Raw genomic sequence first — 22157 nt, 5'->3', positions numbered from 1 at the left:
TGATTTCAAAAAATCATTAAAAATTCATGGTTTGTTATCCCAGGAACAGACCAGTTCTAGGGGACACTACACAACCATCGGTATCCAACCAAAGTACTTTGAACAAAATCTGATGTTGCATTTCAAAATAAAACTCATTTGAAAATTGCAATCTCGACTATAATCCCTGATTTCAAAAAATCATTAAAAATTCATGGTTTGTTATCCCAGGACCAGACCAGTTCTAAGGGACACTACACCACCCCAGGTATCCCCCCAAAGTACTTTGAACAAAATCTGATGTTGCATTTCAAAATAAAACTCATTTGAAAATTGCAATCTCGACTATAATCCCTGATTTCAAAAAATCATTAAAAATTCATGGTTTGTTATCCCAGGACCAGACCAGTTCTAAGGGACACTACACCATCCCAGGTATCCCCCCAAAGTACTTTGAACAAAATCTGATGTTGCATTTCAAAATAAAACTCATTTGAAAATTGCAATCTCGACTATAATCCCTGATTTAAAAAAATCATTAAAAATTCATGGTTTGTTATCCCAGGACCAGACCAGTTCTAAGGGACACTACACCACCCCAGGTATCCAACCAAAGTACTTTGAACAAAATCTGATGTTGCATTTCAAAATAAAACCCATTTGAAAATTGCAATCTCGACTATTATTGTTGATTTAAAAAAATCATTAAAAATTCATGGTTTGTTATCCCAGGACCAGACCAGTTCTAAGGGACACGACACCATCCCAGGTATCCAGCCAAAGTACTTTGAACAAAATCTGATGTTGCATTTCAAAATAAAACTCATTTGAACATTGCAATCTCGACTATAATCCCTGATTTCAAAAAATCATTAAAAATTCATGGTTTGTTATCCCAGGAACAGACCAGTTCTAAGGGACACGACACCATCCCAGGTATCCAGCCAAAGTACTTTGAACAAAATCTGATGTTGCATTTCAAAATAAAACTCATTTGAACATTGCAATCTCGACTATAATCCCTGATTTCAAAAAATCATTAAAAACTCATGGTTTGTTATCCCAGGACCAGACCAGTTCTAGGGGACACTACACCACTCCAGGTATCCAGCCAAACTACTTTGAACAAAATCTGATGTTGCATTTCAAAATAAAACTCATTTGAACATTGCAATCTCGACTATTATTGTTGATTTCAAAAAATCATTAAAAATTCATGCTTTGTTATCCCAGGACCAGACCAGTTCTAAGGGACACGACACCATCCCAGGTATCCAGCCAAAGTACTTTGAACAAAATCTGATGTTGCATTTCAAAATAAAACTCATTTGAACATTGCAATCTCGACTATAATCCCTGATTTAAAAAAATCATTAAAAATTCATGGTTTGTTATCCCAGGACCAGACCAGTTCTAGGGGACACTACACCACCCCAGGTATCCAACCAAAGTACTTTGAACAAAATCTGATGTTGCATTTCAAAATAAAACTCATTTGAACATTGCAATCTCGACTATAATCCCTGATTTCAAAAAATCATTAAAAATTCATGGTTTGTTATCCCAGGACCAGACCAGTTCTAAGGGACACTACACCATCCCAGGTATCCCCCCAAAGTACTTTGAACAAAATCTGATGTTGCATTTCAAAATAAAACTCATTTGAAAATTGCAATCTCGACTATAATCCCTGATTTAAAAAAATCATTAAAAATTCATGGTTTGTTATCCCAGGACCAGACCAGTTCTAGGGGACACTACACCACCCCAGGTATCCAACCAAAGTACTTTGAACAAAATCTGATGTTGCATTTCAAAATAAAACTCATTTGAAAATTGCAATCTCGACTATAATCCCTGATTTCAAAAAATCATTAAAAATTCATGGTTTGTTATCCCAGGAACAGACCAGTTCTAAGGGACACGACACCATCCCAGGTATCCAGCCAAAGTACTTTGAACAAAATCTGATGTTGCATTTCAAAATAAAACTCATTTGAACATTGCAATCTCGACTATAATCCCTGATTTCAAAAAATCATTAAAAATTCATGGTTTGTTATCCCAGGACCAGACCAGTTCTAGGGGACACTACACCACCCCAGGTATCCAACCAAAGTACTTTGAACAAAATCTGATGTTGCATTTCAAAATAAAACTCATTTGAAAATTGCAATCTCGACTATAATCCCTGATTTCAAAAAATCATTAAAAATTCATGGTTTGTTATCCCAGGACCAGACCAGTTCTGAGGGACACTACACCACCCCAGGTATCCAACCAAACTACTTTGAACAAAATCTGATGTTGCATTTCAAAATAAAACTCATTTGAAAATTGAAATCTAGACTATTATTGCTTATTTAAAAAAATCATTAAAAATTCATGGTTTGTTATCCCAGGACCAGACCAGTTCTAAGTACCATGTGCAGTGCCTAGGAATGACATCACAAGAATTGAAAAATGTCCGAAAACGAGACTGGTTTTGCCCTTTATGCCAAATGTGAATTAGTGTTATCATGATACCAAAATCTTTTGTTGGTGCCGCAATAAAAATCTAAAACATCAGCAAAACCAGCATTAAAAATGACAAAAGAATTTTCATATATATATATATATATATATATATATATATATATATATATATATACATATATATATATATATATATATATATATATGCATATATTGTATGTGCTTTCACATTGAATGTCATATTGTTAAATTACTGTATTTGACTGCATTTGATGTCATCCGTTTAAATATTGATCAGACAGTGGCACTCCGATGACTCAAAAACGTTGCTTGAGTGTGTGTGCGTGTTTCCGCTCTTCTCCATTCCACTCCCATAATAATACTAATGATATAGTAATAAAATAATAGTGTCCCTTAGAACTGGTCTGGTTCTGGGATAACAAACCATGAATTTTTAATGATTTTTTGAAATCAGGGATTATAGTCGAGATTGCAATTTTCAAATGAGTTTTATTTTGAAATGCAACATCAGATTTTGTTCAAAGTACTTTGGGGGGATACCTGGGGTGGTGTAGTGTCCCTTAGAACTGGTCTGGTCCTGGGATAACAAACCATGAATTTTTAATGATTTTTTTAAATCAGGGATTATAGTCGAGATTGCAATGTTCAAATGAGTTTTATTTTGAAATGCAACATCAGATTTTGTTCAAAGTACTTTGGCTGGATACCTGGGATGGTGTCGTGTCCCTTAGAACTGGTCTGTTCCTGGGATAACAAACCATTAATTTTTAATGATTTTTTGAAATCAGGGATTATAGTCGAGATTGCAATGTTCAAATGAGTTTTATTTTGAAATGCAACATCAGATTTTGTTCAAAGTACTTTGGCTGGATACCTGGGGTGGTGTACTGTCCCTCAGAACTGGTCTGGTCCTGGGATAACAAACCATGAATTTTTAATGATTTTTTGAAATCAGGGATTATAGTCGAGATTGCAATTTTCAAATGAGTTTTATTTTGAAATCCAACATCATATTTTGTTCAAAGTACTTTGGTTGGATACCTGGGGTGGAGTAGTGTCCCTTAGAACTGGTCTGGTTCTGGAATAACAAACCGTTGTTTTTTTATGATTCTTTATTTTAAACCATAAACCAGGTGTTGCTCAACTTTTATTTTGAAGGTGGCCAACGCAGGGGCACGTCGGCACGTTACCGTAATGCACAGTATTAACAATCGTTGGGGCGGCTGGCTTGACTTCGTCTTTTCGAGTGGCGGCTGGCCTGACCGCAGTTCAATTATCGGGGTCAGTTCACATTTCAGTTTGTCCGTTTGTGCTATGATGCCGCTTTTTCCGTCCGCCCCTTGGGAGAACCCCAACAGCTATTGACTTTGAACTGTCCTTTTGTAAAATAAATGTTGACCTCCACCAAGGAGGCTTATGTTTTCAGCCATGCGTGTCTATGTGCTTGTGTATCGCAAAATCTCATTTTGAGACATGCAGGCCATGTTTAGATTTAATGTCCAGTGCCCAGAACACATGAAAATGCATTATTGTGTATATTTGTATAACAATCCTTCATAGACTGAAATCAATTGTGACAAAGAACCATACATGAGAATTTATTACAAGAGACTTATTACATACAAATAGGAAGTACAAAAAAAGATGTAAGATGTAGTTTTAAATACAAAGTTTGAAATATATATATACCCAAAATCTGTTGACTCACATACATAAAATAGATTTTGAACCTTAATTTACAATCTTTTTTCAAGACTCATTGAGTGAGGAAATGACATTTTTACCCTTCCTTTTTCATGAGCCGATTGAGACAAAAGTAGATACTGTACTTGTTCACATGCTGGTCAACAGCAAAGCAAAACAGAATTCCAAGTCACTCTAAGGTAACTCAAAAACCTTTGTGCATTTTAATCAAATTACAAAAATAATTCTCTTCTTTAATGTAAATATGCATGTTACAAGAAGCAAATATCGTACATTTGAGGCTCAATACAAAGGTGCCATGAAGTTTTGTTGACATATCCCATTTTGCTGCCCAGAAGTAGAACATTATGCTGCTTTGATAAAATGCACACGTTTTTCTCCCGCCGAGATTTGTTTCTGCTTCAAACTCAAATACTGGTAACTGAAAGTTGGGCGCGAGATCGACTTTGCTGACAAAATGTGCAGCATTTGAGGTATTATTGGAATGCTCCATGTCTGAGCCAACAGTCGCGATAAAACACAAAAGTGGGCCTTGAGGCAGGGTTAGAGTTACGCACCTGATCTCTCATTGAGACAGTCAATTGAGTGGGAATCTTTCATCCACGTCACGTTTTGAATTTACTTGTATCAAATATATTCACTTTTTTTTTTAATTTATTTTTTAAAGAAATGACAGAACTCAAAAACACGAGTTCCATGATCACAGCTGTCATAGCTAACTTGAAAGAGTAAGCTTTTTTTGTCATACCCCCCCCCCAAAAAAAAAGTGAGTCTTACAGGTGTGTGCGCAAGTTGGCCTAAAGGGAACTCGAACCCCGGGTGGCAGTGCTTGGTGTGCCAGCAGCATCCTGTAGGCCAAATTCTGAGAGCCCTCCTGAAGATACAGAGTGGCAGCGTCAGTCCCTGATCTGATGGGCTGGTGGTGCAAGACTTTTCCACAAAAAGTCAAAAAAATGTGTCCTGCAAAACTTTCATAACAGCTTCCGATTCACTATCTCCCAAACCATCCTCCTCCTGAAATATGGCATCTGTTTCTGTGAAAACGACAGCGAACATATTCAGAACTGGTTCACTGTTATGATGCTTCCGCACAGCAATCCTAGCACATACCTGTGTGAACGTGATGGGCTTGTCTTTGGTAATGTAATCTGCATATTTGCATGTGAACATCCCGCAGTCACTGCCATTCATCTGCTGTGGGATTTCCTGTGAGGGCAAAGGATGAACAGAAATGCCAATACTGTCGATGCAAGTCACCAATCACGATAACTCCTCGTTATCAAACTTGTTAGAAAAATGTCCACTCCTTTAAGTAATCTCTGCTAGATGGACTCATCATTAACTACATTGTTTGATTCAAATATAGGATGAGCAGTACAGGCAAAGAATAAAGTATCATTTATCAACAAGGTTTAAAGTTGTTTTTCTAACACTACAGTCTCACGTTGATTTCCTCCTCCCTGTCGATGTCTCTCCCAATGATTTACACTTGTAAAAAGGGAGTAAATCAAACAAACTGGGCCATTGTGGTGACACTGGATTGGAAGCAGCTGTGCTTGCTTTCCCCTCAGTGCATGTTGGCTGCTGACAAACCACCAGAGGTGTCTTACTGCCACCTGGTGCATTGGAGTTTAACTACAAGGAAGAGACAAGTTGGCCAACAGTGACACCTGGTGGACAGACTGGTAATACGCTTTGAACTCAGGAAACTTGACAGTTGAGGAAAAATCCCCATTAGGACCGAGTGAGGTCAGCTGCGTGATGTCACTCCCGCGGCAATTTGAAAGCACGCACAATTTTTTTTCCACTCACTCATTCCCACATGTAAGCTTCTGTGAGTGGAAAAACAAATAATAATCCGTGCATGCTTTCAAATTGCCGCGGGAGTGACGTCACGCAGCTGACACGTTCGCCCAGCCCCGTTTGCGACACGCCACCCCCCTGCGCTGCGATTGGCTGGAGGGGTGTAAACACTGTCTTTCCACAGAAATGGCCCGCTGTTTACAAAACAAATAAAAGATGGCAAAATACAGACTGGGGGTGTGGGGGTTTAGGACAAAATCACCCCCACACGTTATGAAAAGCCCATATCTATAAATTGAGAAGTAGTTTGTTTGTTTAAATCCTGTATTTAAAAAGTGCATTTTCCTGAGTGAAACCGGCAGACAGCCCCTTTAAAAAAAGAAAAAAGAAGAAGAAGAAAAAAAAAAAAGACTGCGCTTTCACTGAGAAGTACACTTATTGGTCTCAACCTGACTACATGCAGAACTTACATTGCGCTTTTTGCTGTGTAAATTCCAGCCTGTAGTATCCAGTTCTTTGCCTTTTTTGTCTTTGCATTCTTGTTGCAGATAACCACTGGGGACAATACACTGGATTAGTTGTGACAGCATAAAAAAGTCAATATGAAGAAGGGGGAAGGAAACAAAAAAGTATCTCCCTTCAAGTATACGTGTCAAACTTACAACAACAGTGTGCATGCTTCATCATTGTTTCCTCCCATCGAGTCAAAATACGTGACAGCCTTTTTACGGAAATCCACCACCTGAGAAAAAAAAATAAATAAATAAATACATAAAAAAAAAAAAAAAAAAAAAAAAGGAGTTGAATGACGCTTCCGACGTGCCCAGCGAACCTTCGTGGCGGTTCACCTGGTCAGCAACACTTACGGAGAGGCACCAGTGCATTCTCAGGTGGACAGGAACCAACAGGATGTCTTTGGAAAAGATGTCCATCTTTTTGGTCCAGCGGCGGACGGCGGTGTAGCCGCTGCTGCGCAGTTTGGGATAGAAGAAGGTGCTGAACGTGTTGACGGAAGGCAGCTTGGGGCCTTTGCTTCGCTCCACCAGCAGATTCATGTAAAAATTGATCACCTGAAAAGGGGACAGTTCAAAATAAAGACTTAGACTTGACTTTATTGATTTTACCAAATACAGTAATACAATAACAGCAATGCAAATAGCTTTAGTACGCTTTTACTTTGAAGTTGGCTCACGTCGTGGCGTGATGGCAAAACTGACTTCCCTTTTAGATGTCTCTTTCGCGTAGTTGATTGACATTGGTAGTTATGACCAACATCAACACAAAGCTATCCCAAACTCATGTTAAATCGCTAATTTAGGACGCTAAGAAACCGCTAATTAATTACACCGTCATTGTATGATACGGCAGAAGTGGCTAGCAGCTAACAGTTAGCACGACCAACGAGTGTCTGGCTTCCGCCTGGTAGGTTTGACAGCTGGTACCTGGCTTACTTTCATTCTTTTGCAATATTCTGGACCAAGGCTACTTTGTAATCACTCTCCACGTTTAAAGGAAGGGAATGTGCCTTAAATTGCACGTTTTGGTCTTATTATTTAAAAAAAACAAAAAAACAGCTTTGTCTTCATTTATTTTATAAAACACTTTTGCCCATCAAAAAAAAAAAGAAAAACATTCAACTCAAAATGTCAAACTTAGATGTTTATATTATAGGGACACAACTTTATGCCATTAATAACTTATTTTAGACCTTAACCATTTAAAATAAGAATGTTTCTGCCTCATATTGCACTTAAAACAAACAAAAAAGGGCACATTACCCAGCATAATGGAATGGGTACATTTATTAACAAACAAACAAAAACAAAACATCCATCTATTCGCAACCGTGCTCATCACGCAGCACACTACAAACCACTGGTTGGTGATATTTCTTCTACATATTTCTTCTTTTACGGAGTTTAGTGCTTTACTTTTACTTTGTCAACGCTGCACTGTGTGAAACTGATTCATTGACCATTTAAGAAGGTCTTTATTTTGTTACCGCACTAAGTTTACTTTGCGATCTTTTATTTTCCAGAATTTAGTCATTTAAGATGATATATTTAAATGTCATTTATATGGATAGATAAAATCAGTCTGAGCTCACCTCATCGTTCAGCCAGCTGAGGCCGCCGAGAGTCCGCAAATCTTTGCGTGTCAGACTGAGACCGAAACCCTCACTGAACACTTCATCAGGACACCCGTCTCTTAACACTCTGTCCACTTGTGCCTCCATTTCCTAAGGGGAAAAAAAACAAAAGACCAAAAGTCACAAGTAAGATAGTAAACGAGTCTCCAAATTTACAATGATAGACATTTGAAACTCAGATTAGTGTTTCTATTTTTACAGTGTTCATTTGGCAATCATACCTCTGTGAGTTCTGGAAATTCTGGCGTATCATCCAAAGACTCTTTTATAACTAGAGTCAAAGGAATCTCCTTCTCCAAAGGAACTCGAACATGAACCTCCACATCCGTGCTGCGTTGGCCTCCTTCAGACAGGCGCTGGAAGCCAATGGCAACACAAGGTGGTGACATCCATAATGGCCAACTAACAACCTGAGTGAATAGCAGTCTAACTTCGTGGTAAGCAATCACCTGGCGCAACAGCTGGGCAGTCAAGGCCTCCTGCTCTTCGATCTGTCTTCGCCTTTCTCTTGCCCGAGAGTCATAAATACTTGCTCTAAAGTCACAGAACGCAATATACGACTTTTTCAAGCGTCTTAATAAAACAATTAACCACAAATAACACATAATTTATTTACTTACAATTCCTTAATCCACAACTCAGCTTGGAAACATGGCATGCTGGGAAGAAAAGAGAGCGTTGTAATTTCCAATAAATTTACATGCGACTGGATTTTAAGCCTTCACTCCCAGCCATTTTCACTGAAGCAACCCCCTTTACTGGATTTTGACTGATTTTGCAAGGTCCACAGATTATTGTGTTCTATTGCTATAAAAACATGGAACCTACCAAAAGAATGATTAGCATCTCTTCTTTCATCAAGAAAAAAAAAAAAAGTATATTTCTATCCATTTCCGTTTTGCAGCAATTTGCATTAGAATAGAAAGGTCTTTTAACCAAGCTGATATTATTTTTTTTTTATTACCATTGCTGGTATGAGCTGTTGATGTCATGTTAGTTAATTAACACATTGTTTGTAAACACACAGTTTTTCAAGCATTATGACAACCGCTGTTGATTAGTGCAAGTTTGTAGGAAAGTAGCTAAATTTGTTTTTGATATTAATGATATTGGGGGTGGGACTTAAGTTTTTCTTCCTCCCACTCCTTTTCAGGCTAAGTTTAGAAGAATTTGTTTAGGAAAATGGATATATTGTTAATGTTGATTATTGCCTGAAATAAATGAACAAAATGAAAAAAAATGAAAATGAAAAAAAAAGAATATAGCTAATTTTCATCACAAATTGTTGAAAACAGTAGGGAAAATAGTTTTTTGCAACATGACCCTGGCTGATCTGTTATACTCTGCTGCCACCTGCTGGTCGTTTTTGTAATAACTACCATTGCTTTAAGCGTTTTCTTCAGTTCAGAGACTGCATCAAAGCCTTCTGTATGCTCTAGCTTAAAAAAAAAAAAAAACTTGTTTAAATACGTCTTTGGGAGCAAATTAGTTAAATTAGACAGATGTGATTATTCGTATAATACATTCATAATAAGAAACGACAGTGGACACAAAAGTAACAGCTTTCACAATGATGTGTAGACATCTTGCCTATATAATTTCATTTCAGAGTTATTCAAATTGAAAGAAATCCAAACCTTGTGGCATCTTGCTTTTTACTCTTTTGCTCATTTACAATAATAACAGAGTCGCCATCATGGCCTGTAAGACAAGAGAGAGACCAACAAGCTAAGAATAAGTCAATGTCAAACTTATGAAACAATTCAATTGAGAGTCAAAACAAGATTCATGCCAATTCACCTGATGATTGAGTATCCTGAGAGCAGGTGTCCAGCACAGCGGATGGGGATGGTGGAGTGGAGCTGAGGTCAGCGGCCACCGGGCTGGGAAGGTTGCTGGAGCTTTGGCTCGACGCCCCCCTGGTGCTGAGAGGGCTGCTCGGCCCCTCGGACGTATCCCCTGCCGCTGAACTGGCGAACGAAGAGAAGGGTAGCAGTCTCCGGCTGGAGCTCAGGAAGCTGGTGCTGATGAGAATGTGAAGAGGATGATGACTTTTTTTGTTTTGTTTTGTTTTTTTACTGGAAACATTTGCCAAACCATAGAACTGTTACAGGACTAATTCTAACCAACAAATCAATGTTAATTAACTATTTAAAATGTGAGCACTTAATTTAACGCAATTGTGTTGTTTTGGGTTAAGCACACTTCAGTTGTGGGTTTGACACATGATAGGTGATACAAAGTATTGGCGCGTGCATACGTACAAATCTCTCTGTGACCTTGCAATGGAATGTGAGTGGCCGTTGAAAAGGAAAGACTGATTGCCTGAGACCATGGTCAGAAGCTGCCTGTATGCCTCCTTCTCCTCTAAATGAACAGACTGGACAAAATGTGATGAGCCAACACCTCTTAAAACAACATCACCAACAAGTGACTAGAACGGAATGCTGATGTAATGTCTCACCTCCTGTGCTGTGCAACGGGCTTTGGCCTGGTTTATGTGGCCCGCTGAAATTCTGCGTGACGGCCTCTGCGGTACTCTGATTGGAAATGTCTTGTCATACATGCTGGTGCAAGAGCTGCTTGTTGTGGACCCTCCACTAAGCACACTAAAAAACAATACATTCATGTACTCAAAACAACCAACAACACGGTGAGAGCTACAGCAATACTACTGTCAGTTAAGGCCAATGTTTCTCATACCTTGGTGTGCTGTATTTTCTCATGTTTATGGGTCTGCCGAGCCGAGCAGAGGCAGTCAATTTCGGTGTGATGGTAGGCGGCAAGCTACATGGGTGCCCATTTATTTTGGGGACTTCCTGATGTGTTGGACTCATGTGCACGTGTCGCCTGCAAACTTTACAATCCCCGAAACAGACTAATAAATAAATAGCCACTGTCAGGTTAGCAGATACATACTGGAACATAACAATAAATATTATTTCAAAACAAAGCTTAAAAAGTGCAACCAAATGCAACACATTGGGAAATAAACTCACCTGACTTGTGCATTTTCCATTCCAAAGTTGTAGCAGGAGCAGCAAAAGTCTGATCCGGGGAGTTTACTTCTGAGTTCTTAAGAAAAGAAGACATACATTTTTGGTTTTGGTGGACTTAGAGTAGAGTAAGTGATTGGTAATTTTGACGCCTCGATTTACAAAACCCCGCAGAATTACGGCCCATACGAGCTTAAAGGTGGATATTTTTACTGACAGTTTTCTTTAGGTGATATCTCATAAAAGTGTTCCGAAAAAAGTTTTTCCCCCAACACTACAACACAACATTTGTGTACATATACCGACAAGTATATATCCTGTGTATGTCAAATATATTTTCAAATATCATCTGGAACTTTTTTTTTAGCCCCACAGCCCCAAAAATCCCATGTTGGTCAAGCTCTACTTAAAAAAAAAAAAAAAAAAAAAGCCGCAAGGTTCTAATTTGGTGATTGTGCTTAAATTGTAACCGAGCTCCACACTGATCACGGCCATGTTAGATGGGATGACTCACATTGAACTACTACTATAGTTGTCCGAACAATCACTTGATTAATTGTCCAGCACTAGTTACATGTGTGCACCCTAAATCTTGACTTACAGGAAGTGGTGTCCATCTTGCTGCTGATGTTGATGGCTGTGGTTGAAGTTCCAGAGGCTGACCAGAGGATGCAGGCAGTATGTTTCTCAAGGTGGGACTCATACTGTTCTTCATCCATGTCACCGCAGTGGAGCTCCGATTCTTTAGTCCTTCAGCTGCGATCTTGACAGTGTCAATCAGATCTCCTAAAGAAAAACAAGTGTTAGTGGAGTTGGGAAAAAATCAATATGATAATGACTATCTTTAAATTACCCATTCGAGATCTCTTAGCTGTCAGTTCATGTTGGCCGCCTGCATGCCCGTCATTCACGCTTAGAAGAGAAGATGCAGGTATTTAGACAACAGAATGGCCGATGGACGAAGTTACATAGTGATCAAATAACACTTACCAGTCAATTCGTCTTTTGCGTCTCACTCGAATGTCATCATCTCCAAGTGGCTGGTCAGTATGTGACGGTTCCACACCTGGAACACCATTGCGAAGACTGGCAACGCTTGACTCAACCCATTCGTACAATTTATTCAGCATGGTCTTAAGTTTGCTAAATTACGTCGCCGGTTTAGAAATAAATCGCTTCAAGTGAGTGCCGTCTAGCGGTCTTTGGAGCCAACACAAATGAACCTAGCGCGAGTCATTCGAGCGAGGCAGTTTGAAACGGGGCGAAAGTTGCCACTGACCGATAGTTAGCTAACGGTGACTTCGCTAGCGTATTGCTAGCAATGCTAACGAGCTTGCTAGCCAACGTTGTTAGCAACGCGGCTAATTTACAGAACTGTGTGTAAATTACTACAGGGAGGCAAGAGGTGGCAACCACTGCATTCGGAATGCACGTTATGGTGTTGTGTCTCACACGAAGCCGTTTAGTATCGTTAACGACACGTTATTTGGCGAAAAAACTCGTTGAAGACTACTATCTCCCGCTTCTTCCTCATTCAAAACCACAACATGGCTGAACAGTGCGCTCGACTATTGGAAGATTTCATTGGATAACTGGACGACGTGTCAATGACTATGTTGGTATATTACTGGTTGGGTGCGGGCCGGAAGTTAGCGTTTGATTTTGACGTCACAGTTACCCGCGTCGACCGTGACATTTTTTTCTGTCAACGACGTGGAAAAACTATTTTTAAACAGATAGCCGTGACTGTAAATAATACTAATACTAATACTAATACTAATACTAATAATAATAATAATAATAATAATAATGATAATAATAATAATAATAATGAGCCACACAAAGTAGTAGAACAAAGATACATTATCTACAATATACAGTATCATATCAATAATTTACGGGCCTTTTAAGTAAAATTTTCTGCAGCACACAGTAATGAAGCACAGCACATTGTTTGGTAATCAATATTCTGCGTGAGGAGCTGTTTGTATTGTTAAAATATTTCCAGTGAGTTAAGAGACCCTATGAAACTACACATATTTAGCTGTGAAACTCAAATTTATATAGGAAACCCAAAGTGGCAAAGCCTTGTAAACTCGAATATACATACACGTCAGTGTTGACAGATGTTTAGAATGTTTACAATAAATCAAAGATACAGTTATACACATTAAACCTTTAATAATGAACATTTGTAACACTACAATGAAATGCAGTGGTCACACTTTACTTTGCATTCAACATTAATTCCAAGGCCACTTCATTTGACTTTCAAAAATAAACATTCTTTCACTGTATATTCTAAAATATATAGTTCTGTCATAGAAAACTAAATCTAAAATATATAGGCTACTACTAGCCCTCCTCAAGATCAGGCCTTTGCCAATGGCACTATTGTAAAAACCTTGTGATCAGATCACAACAAATCTATCCATCAATTCATTTTCTATCATGCTTATCCATATTAATCTCACCAAGGTCGGAGGCGGGCGTCAATCCCAGCTAACTTTGGGCAAGGGGCAGGGTACACCTTGGATTGGTCGCCAGGTCACATACAGACAAACAAGTGTCTGCTTATCACAGCTACAGTGAACCCTGGTGTCCAAACTATGGCCTAGAGGCAAATTTTCTTCCACTTTCTGCTCTGTCAAGACCAGATTTGTGAATATTAATGAGCCTCAAGTAACTGTTTTTAAAATGGTCAGCTTACTACAGTTCTTGTTATGAATGTGGAGATTTAGTCGCTGTTCACTGCAGGAGTGGATTTAGTCTAGATGGATAGAGGACCGAGGAAACACCAAAATCTCGAAAATCCTAAACTCTATGCACTCACAGCTTTTTTTTTTTTTTTTTTCATAAATACTGTGACTAGAAAATATAAACAATACACAATTGCTTGCTAGATTGATTTCAGTGTATTTAAATTAATGTCAAAGGATTTCAAAGCGGCCCTCGTATTCTTCCATTTTTCTGTATGTGACCTTCCAATGAAAAAGTTTGAAGTTTGGACACCCGTAATCTGTTTTTGGAATGTGGAAGGAAGCCGGAGTACCCGTAAAAAACCCACACAAGCACAGTGGGAACATGCAACTTCCGCACAGGGACGCTGCAGCTTAGATTCAAACTCCCAAAAGAAGTGTGAGGCAGATGTGCTAAATTGCTAACCACTCGGATAACATGCTACCTAAACAACAAATCAGAAACGGAAATTGCCTACACAAATTGCTCAATTACATTTTAACATGAGACATTGCAATAAGCCACATTCCATCCTCATTAACAGTGAAAATGTTTCTTATGAACCAAACATAATCTATCAGTCAAAATTAAAAGAAAACCTTTACAAAAACCTCAATCTGATAACTGAATGACAATGTACATCGGAAGAGGCATTCCCCCCCCCCCCCTTCAGAGTCATGCATGGTGTACTGCAAATGATGCACATCATTAATTAGATCTACATTATACAGTATGCAGACTTGAATGTTCGGGTTATTTGATTTAAGCACTCCATAACATACCTAATGTTGACAGAAATGTACATACAGTTTCACAAATGATTCACAATAATATGAATATCAGGCAAAAAAATAAATAAAATTGAGTTACACCTCAAGGATTTGTCACCACATTTACCAAAAAAAAGCTTTTGCTACTTACTGACCAATATTTAGTCATATTAATATTCCCTTAAGGTTGTTGTTTTACTCCCATCTTGTTCCAAATATTTGGAGGAAGAAAGAGAAGATGTAGATGATGTCTAGGTATATGCTGAGAGTGGCAAAGATGTAGTCTTCTGGGCTCATGGTATACCGCTTGTTGCCCATGAGGAGTTGGGTGTCAAATGCCAAAAACTGCAAAGGTAATAAAATACACATAAAAGTGAATCCGGGCTGTAATCACGTGCTTAAAACACCACATAATCTCCTCTTGGATTTGACGTTGGAAATTTACCATGGTGAACAATATGGCTCCCAAAACAGCATAGGTGGTATCCAACCAGGGTACCTAAATCACATAAATTACCAAGATAAATAGACTTGTAGTTTATTCAAAATCAGAATGCTTATGATAAAGAATGCACTGCCTTCTTACAAAATGTAGACTTTAGAAACAGTTAAACATTTGATTGGATGAAGAAGTTACTGCTTTGTAATGCTGCACTGTCCATAAAAGGAATGTGACTCTTACAGTACTTACATATTGAAATGGAAGGACAACAGCAAGCACCAGCCCAGAGATGAACATGACCATACAGAAAATAAGGAGCACGCCCTGGTATGATGTCACGTCCATCTGGATGGAGACAGCATGTTTTCACTCTATACTTTGTGTTGTGTTGTATCAAACGCAAAGCAAAAGGGAGCAAAGGTAAAAATGTCACCTTAGTTTGGAAACTCAGGATTGTGACGAGGAGACAGACCGCGGCGGTGATACCCAGGCACATGATCACCGACTTGGTGTTGTAGAAGCTTTTTTAACATGCAGCAAAATATGGTTGTTGCATTCATGAAGTTAAAGTTATGTGCTATGCTATGCTATGCTATGCTATGCTATGCTATGCTATGCTATGCCTGTCACTGGCCATCAACAAACAACTTGTACCTGGATAGCATCCCAGTCATGTAGGAGAGCGAGAGGGTCTGTAATAAAAGAACACGAGACAAAAAAAGTATTGTGCCATTGTCGCGACAGTAGCAACATCCATAAAACATTAGGCTCATTGGACACAATATTACACCTGCACAATTCAATGAGATCTGATACAGGAGTTAAAGGGGCTGTCTGCCGGATTCACTCAGGAAAATGCACTTTTTAAATACAGGATGTACACACTTTAACTTTCTCTCAGTCTACACATCTGTGTTTTTGTTCATCTTTTGTGGTAATTTCGTCCTAAACCCCCACCTTCCCAGCCTGTATTTTGCCATTTTGTGTTTGTTGTGTAAACAGCGCGACGTTTCAGTGGAAAGACAGTGTTTACAACAATCCAGCCAATCGCAGAGCGGGGGGTGGCGTGTCGCAAACGGGGCCGGGCGAACGTGTCAGCTGCGTGACGTCACTCCCGCGGCAATTTGAAAGCACGCACAAATTTTGTTTTTTTTTTCACTCAGTCACCCACAGAAGCTTAGTGTGTGAATGAGTGAGTGAAGAAAAAAAAAATCCATGCGTGCCGCGAGAGTGACGTCACGCAGATGACACGTTCGCCCAGCTGACACTGACAAAGCTCAATTACTGGAAAATACATATAGCACAAAGGCATGCTGCTGAATTATTTTTTATAGAATTTTTACATTGAAAGTGTCTTGACCGCTCGCTGTCATTTATTTTGTGTTGATTTTGTTGTTGTTGTGGATCAGGGGCAGATAACACAAGTTTTACTTCTTTCTGTCCCTTTTCATTTCACTTTTTTTGAAGGAATGAAATAAAAAAATTTAATGAAATAAATGAATGAATATGTATGAGATGGGAGGTTACCATTGTGTCTGGAGTATACATTGACAATATTCTATCTATTTTTATTACATTGCAGCCATGTAAACTTCATTTTGTATTGCGGTGACAAGCAATTTACTAATAGAATAAAATATGTGAAATATGTTTTGCACTTACAAAGATGGCAAGCAGGATCAGGTTCCATGGGAATTGTCTCCTGTAGGAGTGAGCGAATGAGATTTTTGATATGACGTCATGATGAATGTGTGATTTGTTTTCAGTGTTGTTGATGTGACGCTTTACCTCGGTCCAGAGCAGCAAGACAGAGTCAAATATGTCACAAAGAACACACCGCTGTAACACAAAAACAACATTCATGTTAGATAGCTGCCAGATGAAGCTGAGGATGTAACTCGACTGGCTGTACTCACTAAGAGCCCCAGTACCACCCAGGGTTTGCTTGAATGTAGTCCTTCACTGGATCGCTTAAAAAATAAAATAAAATAAAAAAAAAAGGATGTGAAATATGGTGTTTTGGAACATAATGTAAGAGAAAAAAGGTTGTCTCACCAGAAAGTGAAAAGAGACACAATAGCGAGAGTTACCAAGAGCTGGATCAACAGGATGGTGTACACCTACAACCAAATGAACACAGATTATTCTGCTTTTCATCACTGTCTAAATAACCTAAAACATAAAGCTCATGGTACCTTACGTATGAAGACCCTCCGGATGTTACGATCATCCCAGGTAAATTCTGTTAACATCTCCTCATCATTGTAGCAAGACTCACTGATGCCTGTAATCCATTATATGAAGATGACAAGAATGTATATGTAATCTCTGATGACCACAAAGAGACACAAATATAGGCCACACCATCACAAGGAGCCACCCAACAAATGGCTCCTCATATTACCATGGCAACAGGAATTTGCAGTCACAATATTAGACACAGCAATGCAATTTAGCTCTTTGTAATATTTTGCAAAAACAAGAGACAATGTTGCTAGGAGAAAATGCGAACTCCACACAGGAGTCAGGATTCAAATCCAGAAAATCCAAACTAACAAATTCATATACAGATTCCTTAGTGAGTCGTACTGTATTCAAAGACAATATTAACATAATATACTAATTGGCCAGCATCTTTGGTACACCTGCACAATAAAATAAAAAGAAAAAATCAATCTATCCGCGCAAATTCAGCTCTTGCTGAAGAAGAAGCTAATTCCAACCAACCTGCAGTGGCTTCCTCATAGCTGGGAGGAGCAGGTGACACTGAGGCCTGCCCGCCAGACGAGTCACTCGGGGTCTTGTTAGCAAGGGTGGGCTGAAAGCAAAATTTATAGTTGACTCTCTATTAAATTAATAACACAAGTACAAGTACTTGACGAGTATGACTTAAAATATCTTCTGTATATTTTCAAACACATGAGCCACATGATGGGCTCAGCACCCATCCCAACTATTTTAACTCCTGCCTTCATTAGAGTGACAGGTGAGAGTTGGGGTACCACCTGGGCTGGTTCCCAGCCAATCGCAGAGCATGTACGGATGAGCTCATATCCCTCCTAGTCACTCATCAAGAAATCTTTAACTAGCATCTTCATTTTCGCTACAACCAGCTCTGCTTGCTGTCTTTTCTTCAGTACCACCATCTCTAATCTGTACGTTAGACTGGCCACAGCACTGTCAGGCTGCCACAAACAACTAAGTTGCACATCCAACATCAATTAAACTTTGCAACTTGTACCAGCATTCCTGAGATCATTTTATTGTTTATAAATTGTGATGAAACTTGAATCGAAGGCGATCCTGTGGCCTTAACATTTTAGCTGTAGACCTAAATATTCGTTCGAATGCCTTCGTCGACTCATCCACAGTACACAATAAATTATGTAGAGTACCGTTAAAGTTTACTCTAAACTGAGTCTATTTAGTCCCACTCGAAATAAAATCAATTGTGTAGCGTATCTATCCACGCGTGTTAAATCAAGATCTGTTCTTTATTGTCGATTTGTCGAAGATAAATGGGCTAAGTCAAACTACTAGAAATAGCTTTCTGTATGATGCATTGCGTTTACATTATACAACACGAAGTTTAGATAAATTAAACTTAATGTCACAGCTTTTATACCTAAAGTTGTGGCGATGTACACGGTCACATGGTACGAGCAAGTTAATAATGACGTATTATGTTAACCTAGTTATCATGACCGACTTGGTTCCGACACACTGAATTATCGAACAAGTATTAAATGCATCACAAATTATTACGTTAATCAAATAAGACTCGAATTAGGTACATTTCGCATGTGGCGCTGCGTGATGAAAATTAAATGACGTGTTACGTAATATTACAAATATGGGCTAACGATTGAGCTCCTACCTTGTCCTGCGTCATGATTCTGGCCGGAATGCTAGTTGATCCACACCACTTGGACTGGAGTGCCGGCTGGATGTGGGGACGACGGTCCCTCTTTAGCAATTATGCAGTAGCAGGTTGCGCGCGGCTCTGCCCCTCCCTCACCCGCGTAGGGATGTTCTCGCAGAATCCAGGTGAAGTTGCAGGATACACGAGGCTGGGAGTGGGACCCAATCCCTGTCCCGTATGAGACAAATGGCCTGTCTGCGTGGGAGACATCTGTGCATGTGTCAATGGAAAGTTCTACCTGTCAAATGTATTATGTGACGTCACAGCTAACTATTTTACGAGACAAATAGCCTCAGCATGTTTTTGATTTTAACATTTTTCTGCTTAGTACTCAACAGTAATGAAAACGCAGCAGTGGGAAGCTTCTTACATAATTCATTGAACACGTATAATTTGGATTGCATTTCAGCTCTTGAATTTTCTACTAGAAATTTCACTTTTTCATTCATTAAAGGTTGAGCACTGAATACTATTTTGTACAGTTAAACGACCATCCAACCAACCAATTTCAGTGTGCATTATGAAAATCAAGGTCCATCAGTGTATAGTGTTTATCGTAAATCTGACTCACATTAAAGATAACCTTTGGTGTCAATAACCATTACATAAATCATGCAACATTATGCAAATCAGTTTTGCTATATATTGTACATCATTTCACAATGTTTATATTTTACTTTTGATACCTCATATCAAATTAATTTGTTTTAAATATTGACGCTTACATGTACAGATTTCTGTATTCTCTGATTTATGTCAAAACACACACGCACTCTATACCTTGTAAATTGATTCAATAATATTCAGATATTGCATTAGCAGTTTGCAGTCTGATATGGCAGTCACATTTACATTGTCATTCAGTACCTGATTACATTTCACATCAAATTTAGTAAGTTGTTGACCTTCTCCATCCTTTAATTGTTTTCTAACCTCAGCTGAAAAGAAATTACATTGACAGACATGAAACCATCATAAAACTTGTGGTGTCCTTCAGTCCATTTCGCCTTCTCCTCTGGCTCCCTCCAGTCTAAGGTCCGAGTCATTTCTTCCCAGCGTGAACAAACTGACGACAGCCATCAACGCTGCCAGCATCATGACAGCACATCCTCCAAACATGTGTCTGGTACCGCCGCCCCCTTCTCCTCCGCCTGTGCCCGAGACCTCGCCATGGAGCGCCAGCAGCCCGATACAGGCCAGCAAATGCAGAGGTAGGCGGAACCAGGCCAGTACGCCAGCTCGCTTCTCCTCTGGGATCACCCTGGCCTGGAGGAAGCTGACAGCAGGGAAGTAAAGGCCACAGGCCAGCTCCAGCAGCAGGAAGGCGAAAAAGGATTCGTGGGGCCTCGGCTGGCCCGGCGCGGTTGAAAATGTCAGCATAAAGAATGAGAAAAACGCCATCAAAACAGCCAAGCAAAGGACGTGCCCGGGCTGTAGATGGTAGTGCGTGGAGGTGGCGAGGCGGTACATTAAGGAGCCAACCATTGAGGCAGCCATTAGACAGGAAAATACGATACCTAAGGGAGGCCCATGAGGGTCCAGGACTGGGGTCCACAGGAAAACAAATATGTAGAGGACACTTTCAAATAGAGCCTGCACGCCACCCAACAACATGACCCTCCTGTCTGACAGCAAACACCGGAGTCCATCATGGCAGCTGCGTGAGAACCGGGCCTTTGCGGACATACGAGTCAAATCTCCAAGGAGAAGCGTCTGTTTGTCACCTTTGGGTCCTTCTTCTGATTCTTCCTTGCCCCAGTCGGTCAACACCACCCAGGCACAGCACCCCAAACAGGGGACAGCCAGAAGAAAAGGAGCCACCGGGCCCAGGTGGAGCCACTCAGCGAGCAAGTTCGCCACCAGGCCAGCTCCCACAGCGAGCCCGTGGTTCCATGTGGCAGCTTTGTTGAAGGTACTGGGGACCCACTCCTTGGGAAAATCGTGGACATCAACATGCCGGTGTACATACCAGGCCTCAAATGTGGTGGAGAGCAGGGATGTGGACAGACCGCCCAGGATGCGGCCGATAATTAGAACAAAATAGTCTCGCGATAGCTTGGTGAGACAGCAAGCAGAGTAAGACACACAGAAGAGTAGACAAGTCTGTCTACGGCCCAGGACTTGGGGGAGCCAGCCTGAAAAAGGAGCAAAAAGCACACAAGAGGCCAAGCCGCACACATAAATGATTGCTATTTGAGACTCCAGAAAGCTGTAGTGGCGGTACAGCTTATACAGGTAGGGACCCTGGAGCCAGTCTGCCCACAGGGCCAGGAGGTAGGCCCGGAGGAAGATGTTCTGGAAGCGGCGGAAGGCTGGGTTGGCTGCGGCCGTCTGAGTGGGCTGAGGTGGGCTGAGACGACGTGCTGTCAGCTCGAGGCCAGCACACAGGGCAAGCAGGACAATTATGGCAAGGTACGCCGTCACCAACATGGCGTCACAGACTTCAAACCTGCTTTCTTAGGACGTTTACCACTCCTTTATTCTTGATTGTTAGCATCTGTGGTGTAGAAAAGGCACACAAATTGCTCCGCTTATATAAACAGTCGTGTTCACAATTACATTTCAGCATATCATCTCTATTATAACACTCAGTGCATCACGAATATAACATGCGTCGCTAACTCGATTGTCGCGTGTTGTTGTTGTTTAGCTGACGCTAGCATCCCAGCTAACTTACTACTACGGTAACTCACTCAAGTTTTTCCCCTAATTAAGGTAGTAATATGTCTTACCCAGCTGTGAGACGGTTCCATTATTGTGACATGAAAGAGCAGCTTATGCCATTAAGCATAATAAACTCGCAGTGGAAGTGTTGAATACAGAAAAGTATGCCGTTGCCTTTTGACAAGAGAACGTTTACTTCCGGGTCTCGTATTTAGCCACTAGGAGGCAGTCGTACTACGCGGAACGACTTGACTTAACTTTTCATTAAAATGCAAGTTTTTGTCCTCGTCTTAATAAAAAGAACATTTGCATCTTTATTGCGCAATGTAGACAACCTTGTTTGAGATTGTGACTTCCACATTCAATGTAAATACAACATTGTCAAGATAACATTTTAACTAAGCAATGACTTCTCATGACAATATTTATCTTAATATTTCTTATGATTAAAAATGATGCATGTCAGGTTCTTTGAAGACTAAATGAGAGTATG

The 22157-nt window shown here is 39.9% G+C and overlaps 4 protein-coding genes across 4 annotated transcripts in view; 1 reads left to right on the top strand and 3 right to left on the bottom strand.

Moving 5' to 3' along the window:
* Nucleotides 1-3902, top strand: part of LOC144013760 (RNA-binding motif, single-stranded-interacting protein 2-like) — a 29910-nt gene extending 26008 nt beyond the window's left edge. Inside the window, exon 15 of the mRNA XM_077512951.1 lies at nucleotides 3744-3902. The gene's annotated coding sequence lies outside the window, so the exon portion shown is untranslated. The remainder of the gene's footprint in view (nucleotides 1-3743) is intronic.
* Nucleotides 3903-4057: 155 nt separating this feature from the next.
* On the bottom strand, nucleotides 4058-12698 carry senp1 (SUMO specific peptidase 1). The gene is made up of 18 exons (XM_077512948.1): nucleotides 12118-12698; nucleotides 11981-12039; nucleotides 11729-11913; nucleotides 11131-11206; nucleotides 10835-10988; nucleotides 10596-10740; nucleotides 10396-10511; nucleotides 9932-10155; nucleotides 9769-9832; nucleotides 8752-8790; nucleotides 8581-8665; nucleotides 8353-8487; nucleotides 8090-8221; nucleotides 6849-7052; nucleotides 6645-6724; nucleotides 6453-6537; nucleotides 5290-5385; nucleotides 4058-5213 (listed from the first exon to the last, which is right to left on the bottom strand). The coding sequence occupies exons 1-18, from the start codon at nucleotides 12255-12257 to the stop codon at nucleotides 5151-5153; spliced, it is 2082 nt and encodes a 693-aa protein (XP_077369074.1). The 5' UTR covers nucleotides 12258-12698; the 3' UTR covers nucleotides 4058-5150.
* A 633-nt stretch (nucleotides 12699-13331) lies between these two features.
* LOC144013758 (protein lifeguard 2-like) lies at nucleotides 13332-19581 on the bottom strand. Its single transcript, XM_077512947.1, has 12 exons — nucleotides 18956-19581; nucleotides 17806-17896; nucleotides 17274-17362; nucleotides 17134-17198; nucleotides 16995-17048; nucleotides 16867-16917; nucleotides 16741-16780; nucleotides 15733-15770; nucleotides 15512-15599; nucleotides 15328-15423; nucleotides 15082-15135; nucleotides 13332-14981 (listed from the first exon to the last, which is right to left on the bottom strand). Exons 1-12 carry the CDS (start codon nucleotides 18968-18970, stop codon nucleotides 14832-14834), a joined length of 831 nt encoding a protein of 276 aa, XP_077369073.1. The 5' UTR covers nucleotides 18971-19581; the 3' UTR covers nucleotides 13332-14831.
* Nucleotides 19582-19734: 153 nt separating this feature from the next.
* slc61a1 (solute carrier family 61 member 1) lies at nucleotides 19735-21890 on the bottom strand. Its single transcript, XM_077512946.1, has 2 exons — nucleotides 21733-21890; nucleotides 19735-21497 (listed from the first exon to the last, which is right to left on the bottom strand). Exon 2 carries the CDS (start codon nucleotides 21428-21430, stop codon nucleotides 19994-19996), a length of 1437 nt encoding a protein of 478 aa, XP_077369072.1. The 5' UTR covers nucleotides 21431-21497; nucleotides 21733-21890; the 3' UTR covers nucleotides 19735-19993.
* Nucleotides 21891-22157: the final 267 nt, after the last annotated feature.

The sequence above is a fragment of the Festucalex cinctus genome, chromosome 2 (assembly GCF_051991245.1).
Source record: "Festucalex cinctus isolate MCC-2025b chromosome 2, RoL_Fcin_1.0, whole genome shotgun sequence".
Lineage (NCBI taxonomy): Eukaryota > Metazoa > Chordata > Actinopteri > Syngnathiformes > Syngnathidae > Festucalex > Festucalex cinctus.
Note: the sequence above shows the minus strand (reverse complement) of the source record. Positions and strands in the feature narration are given on the sequence as shown.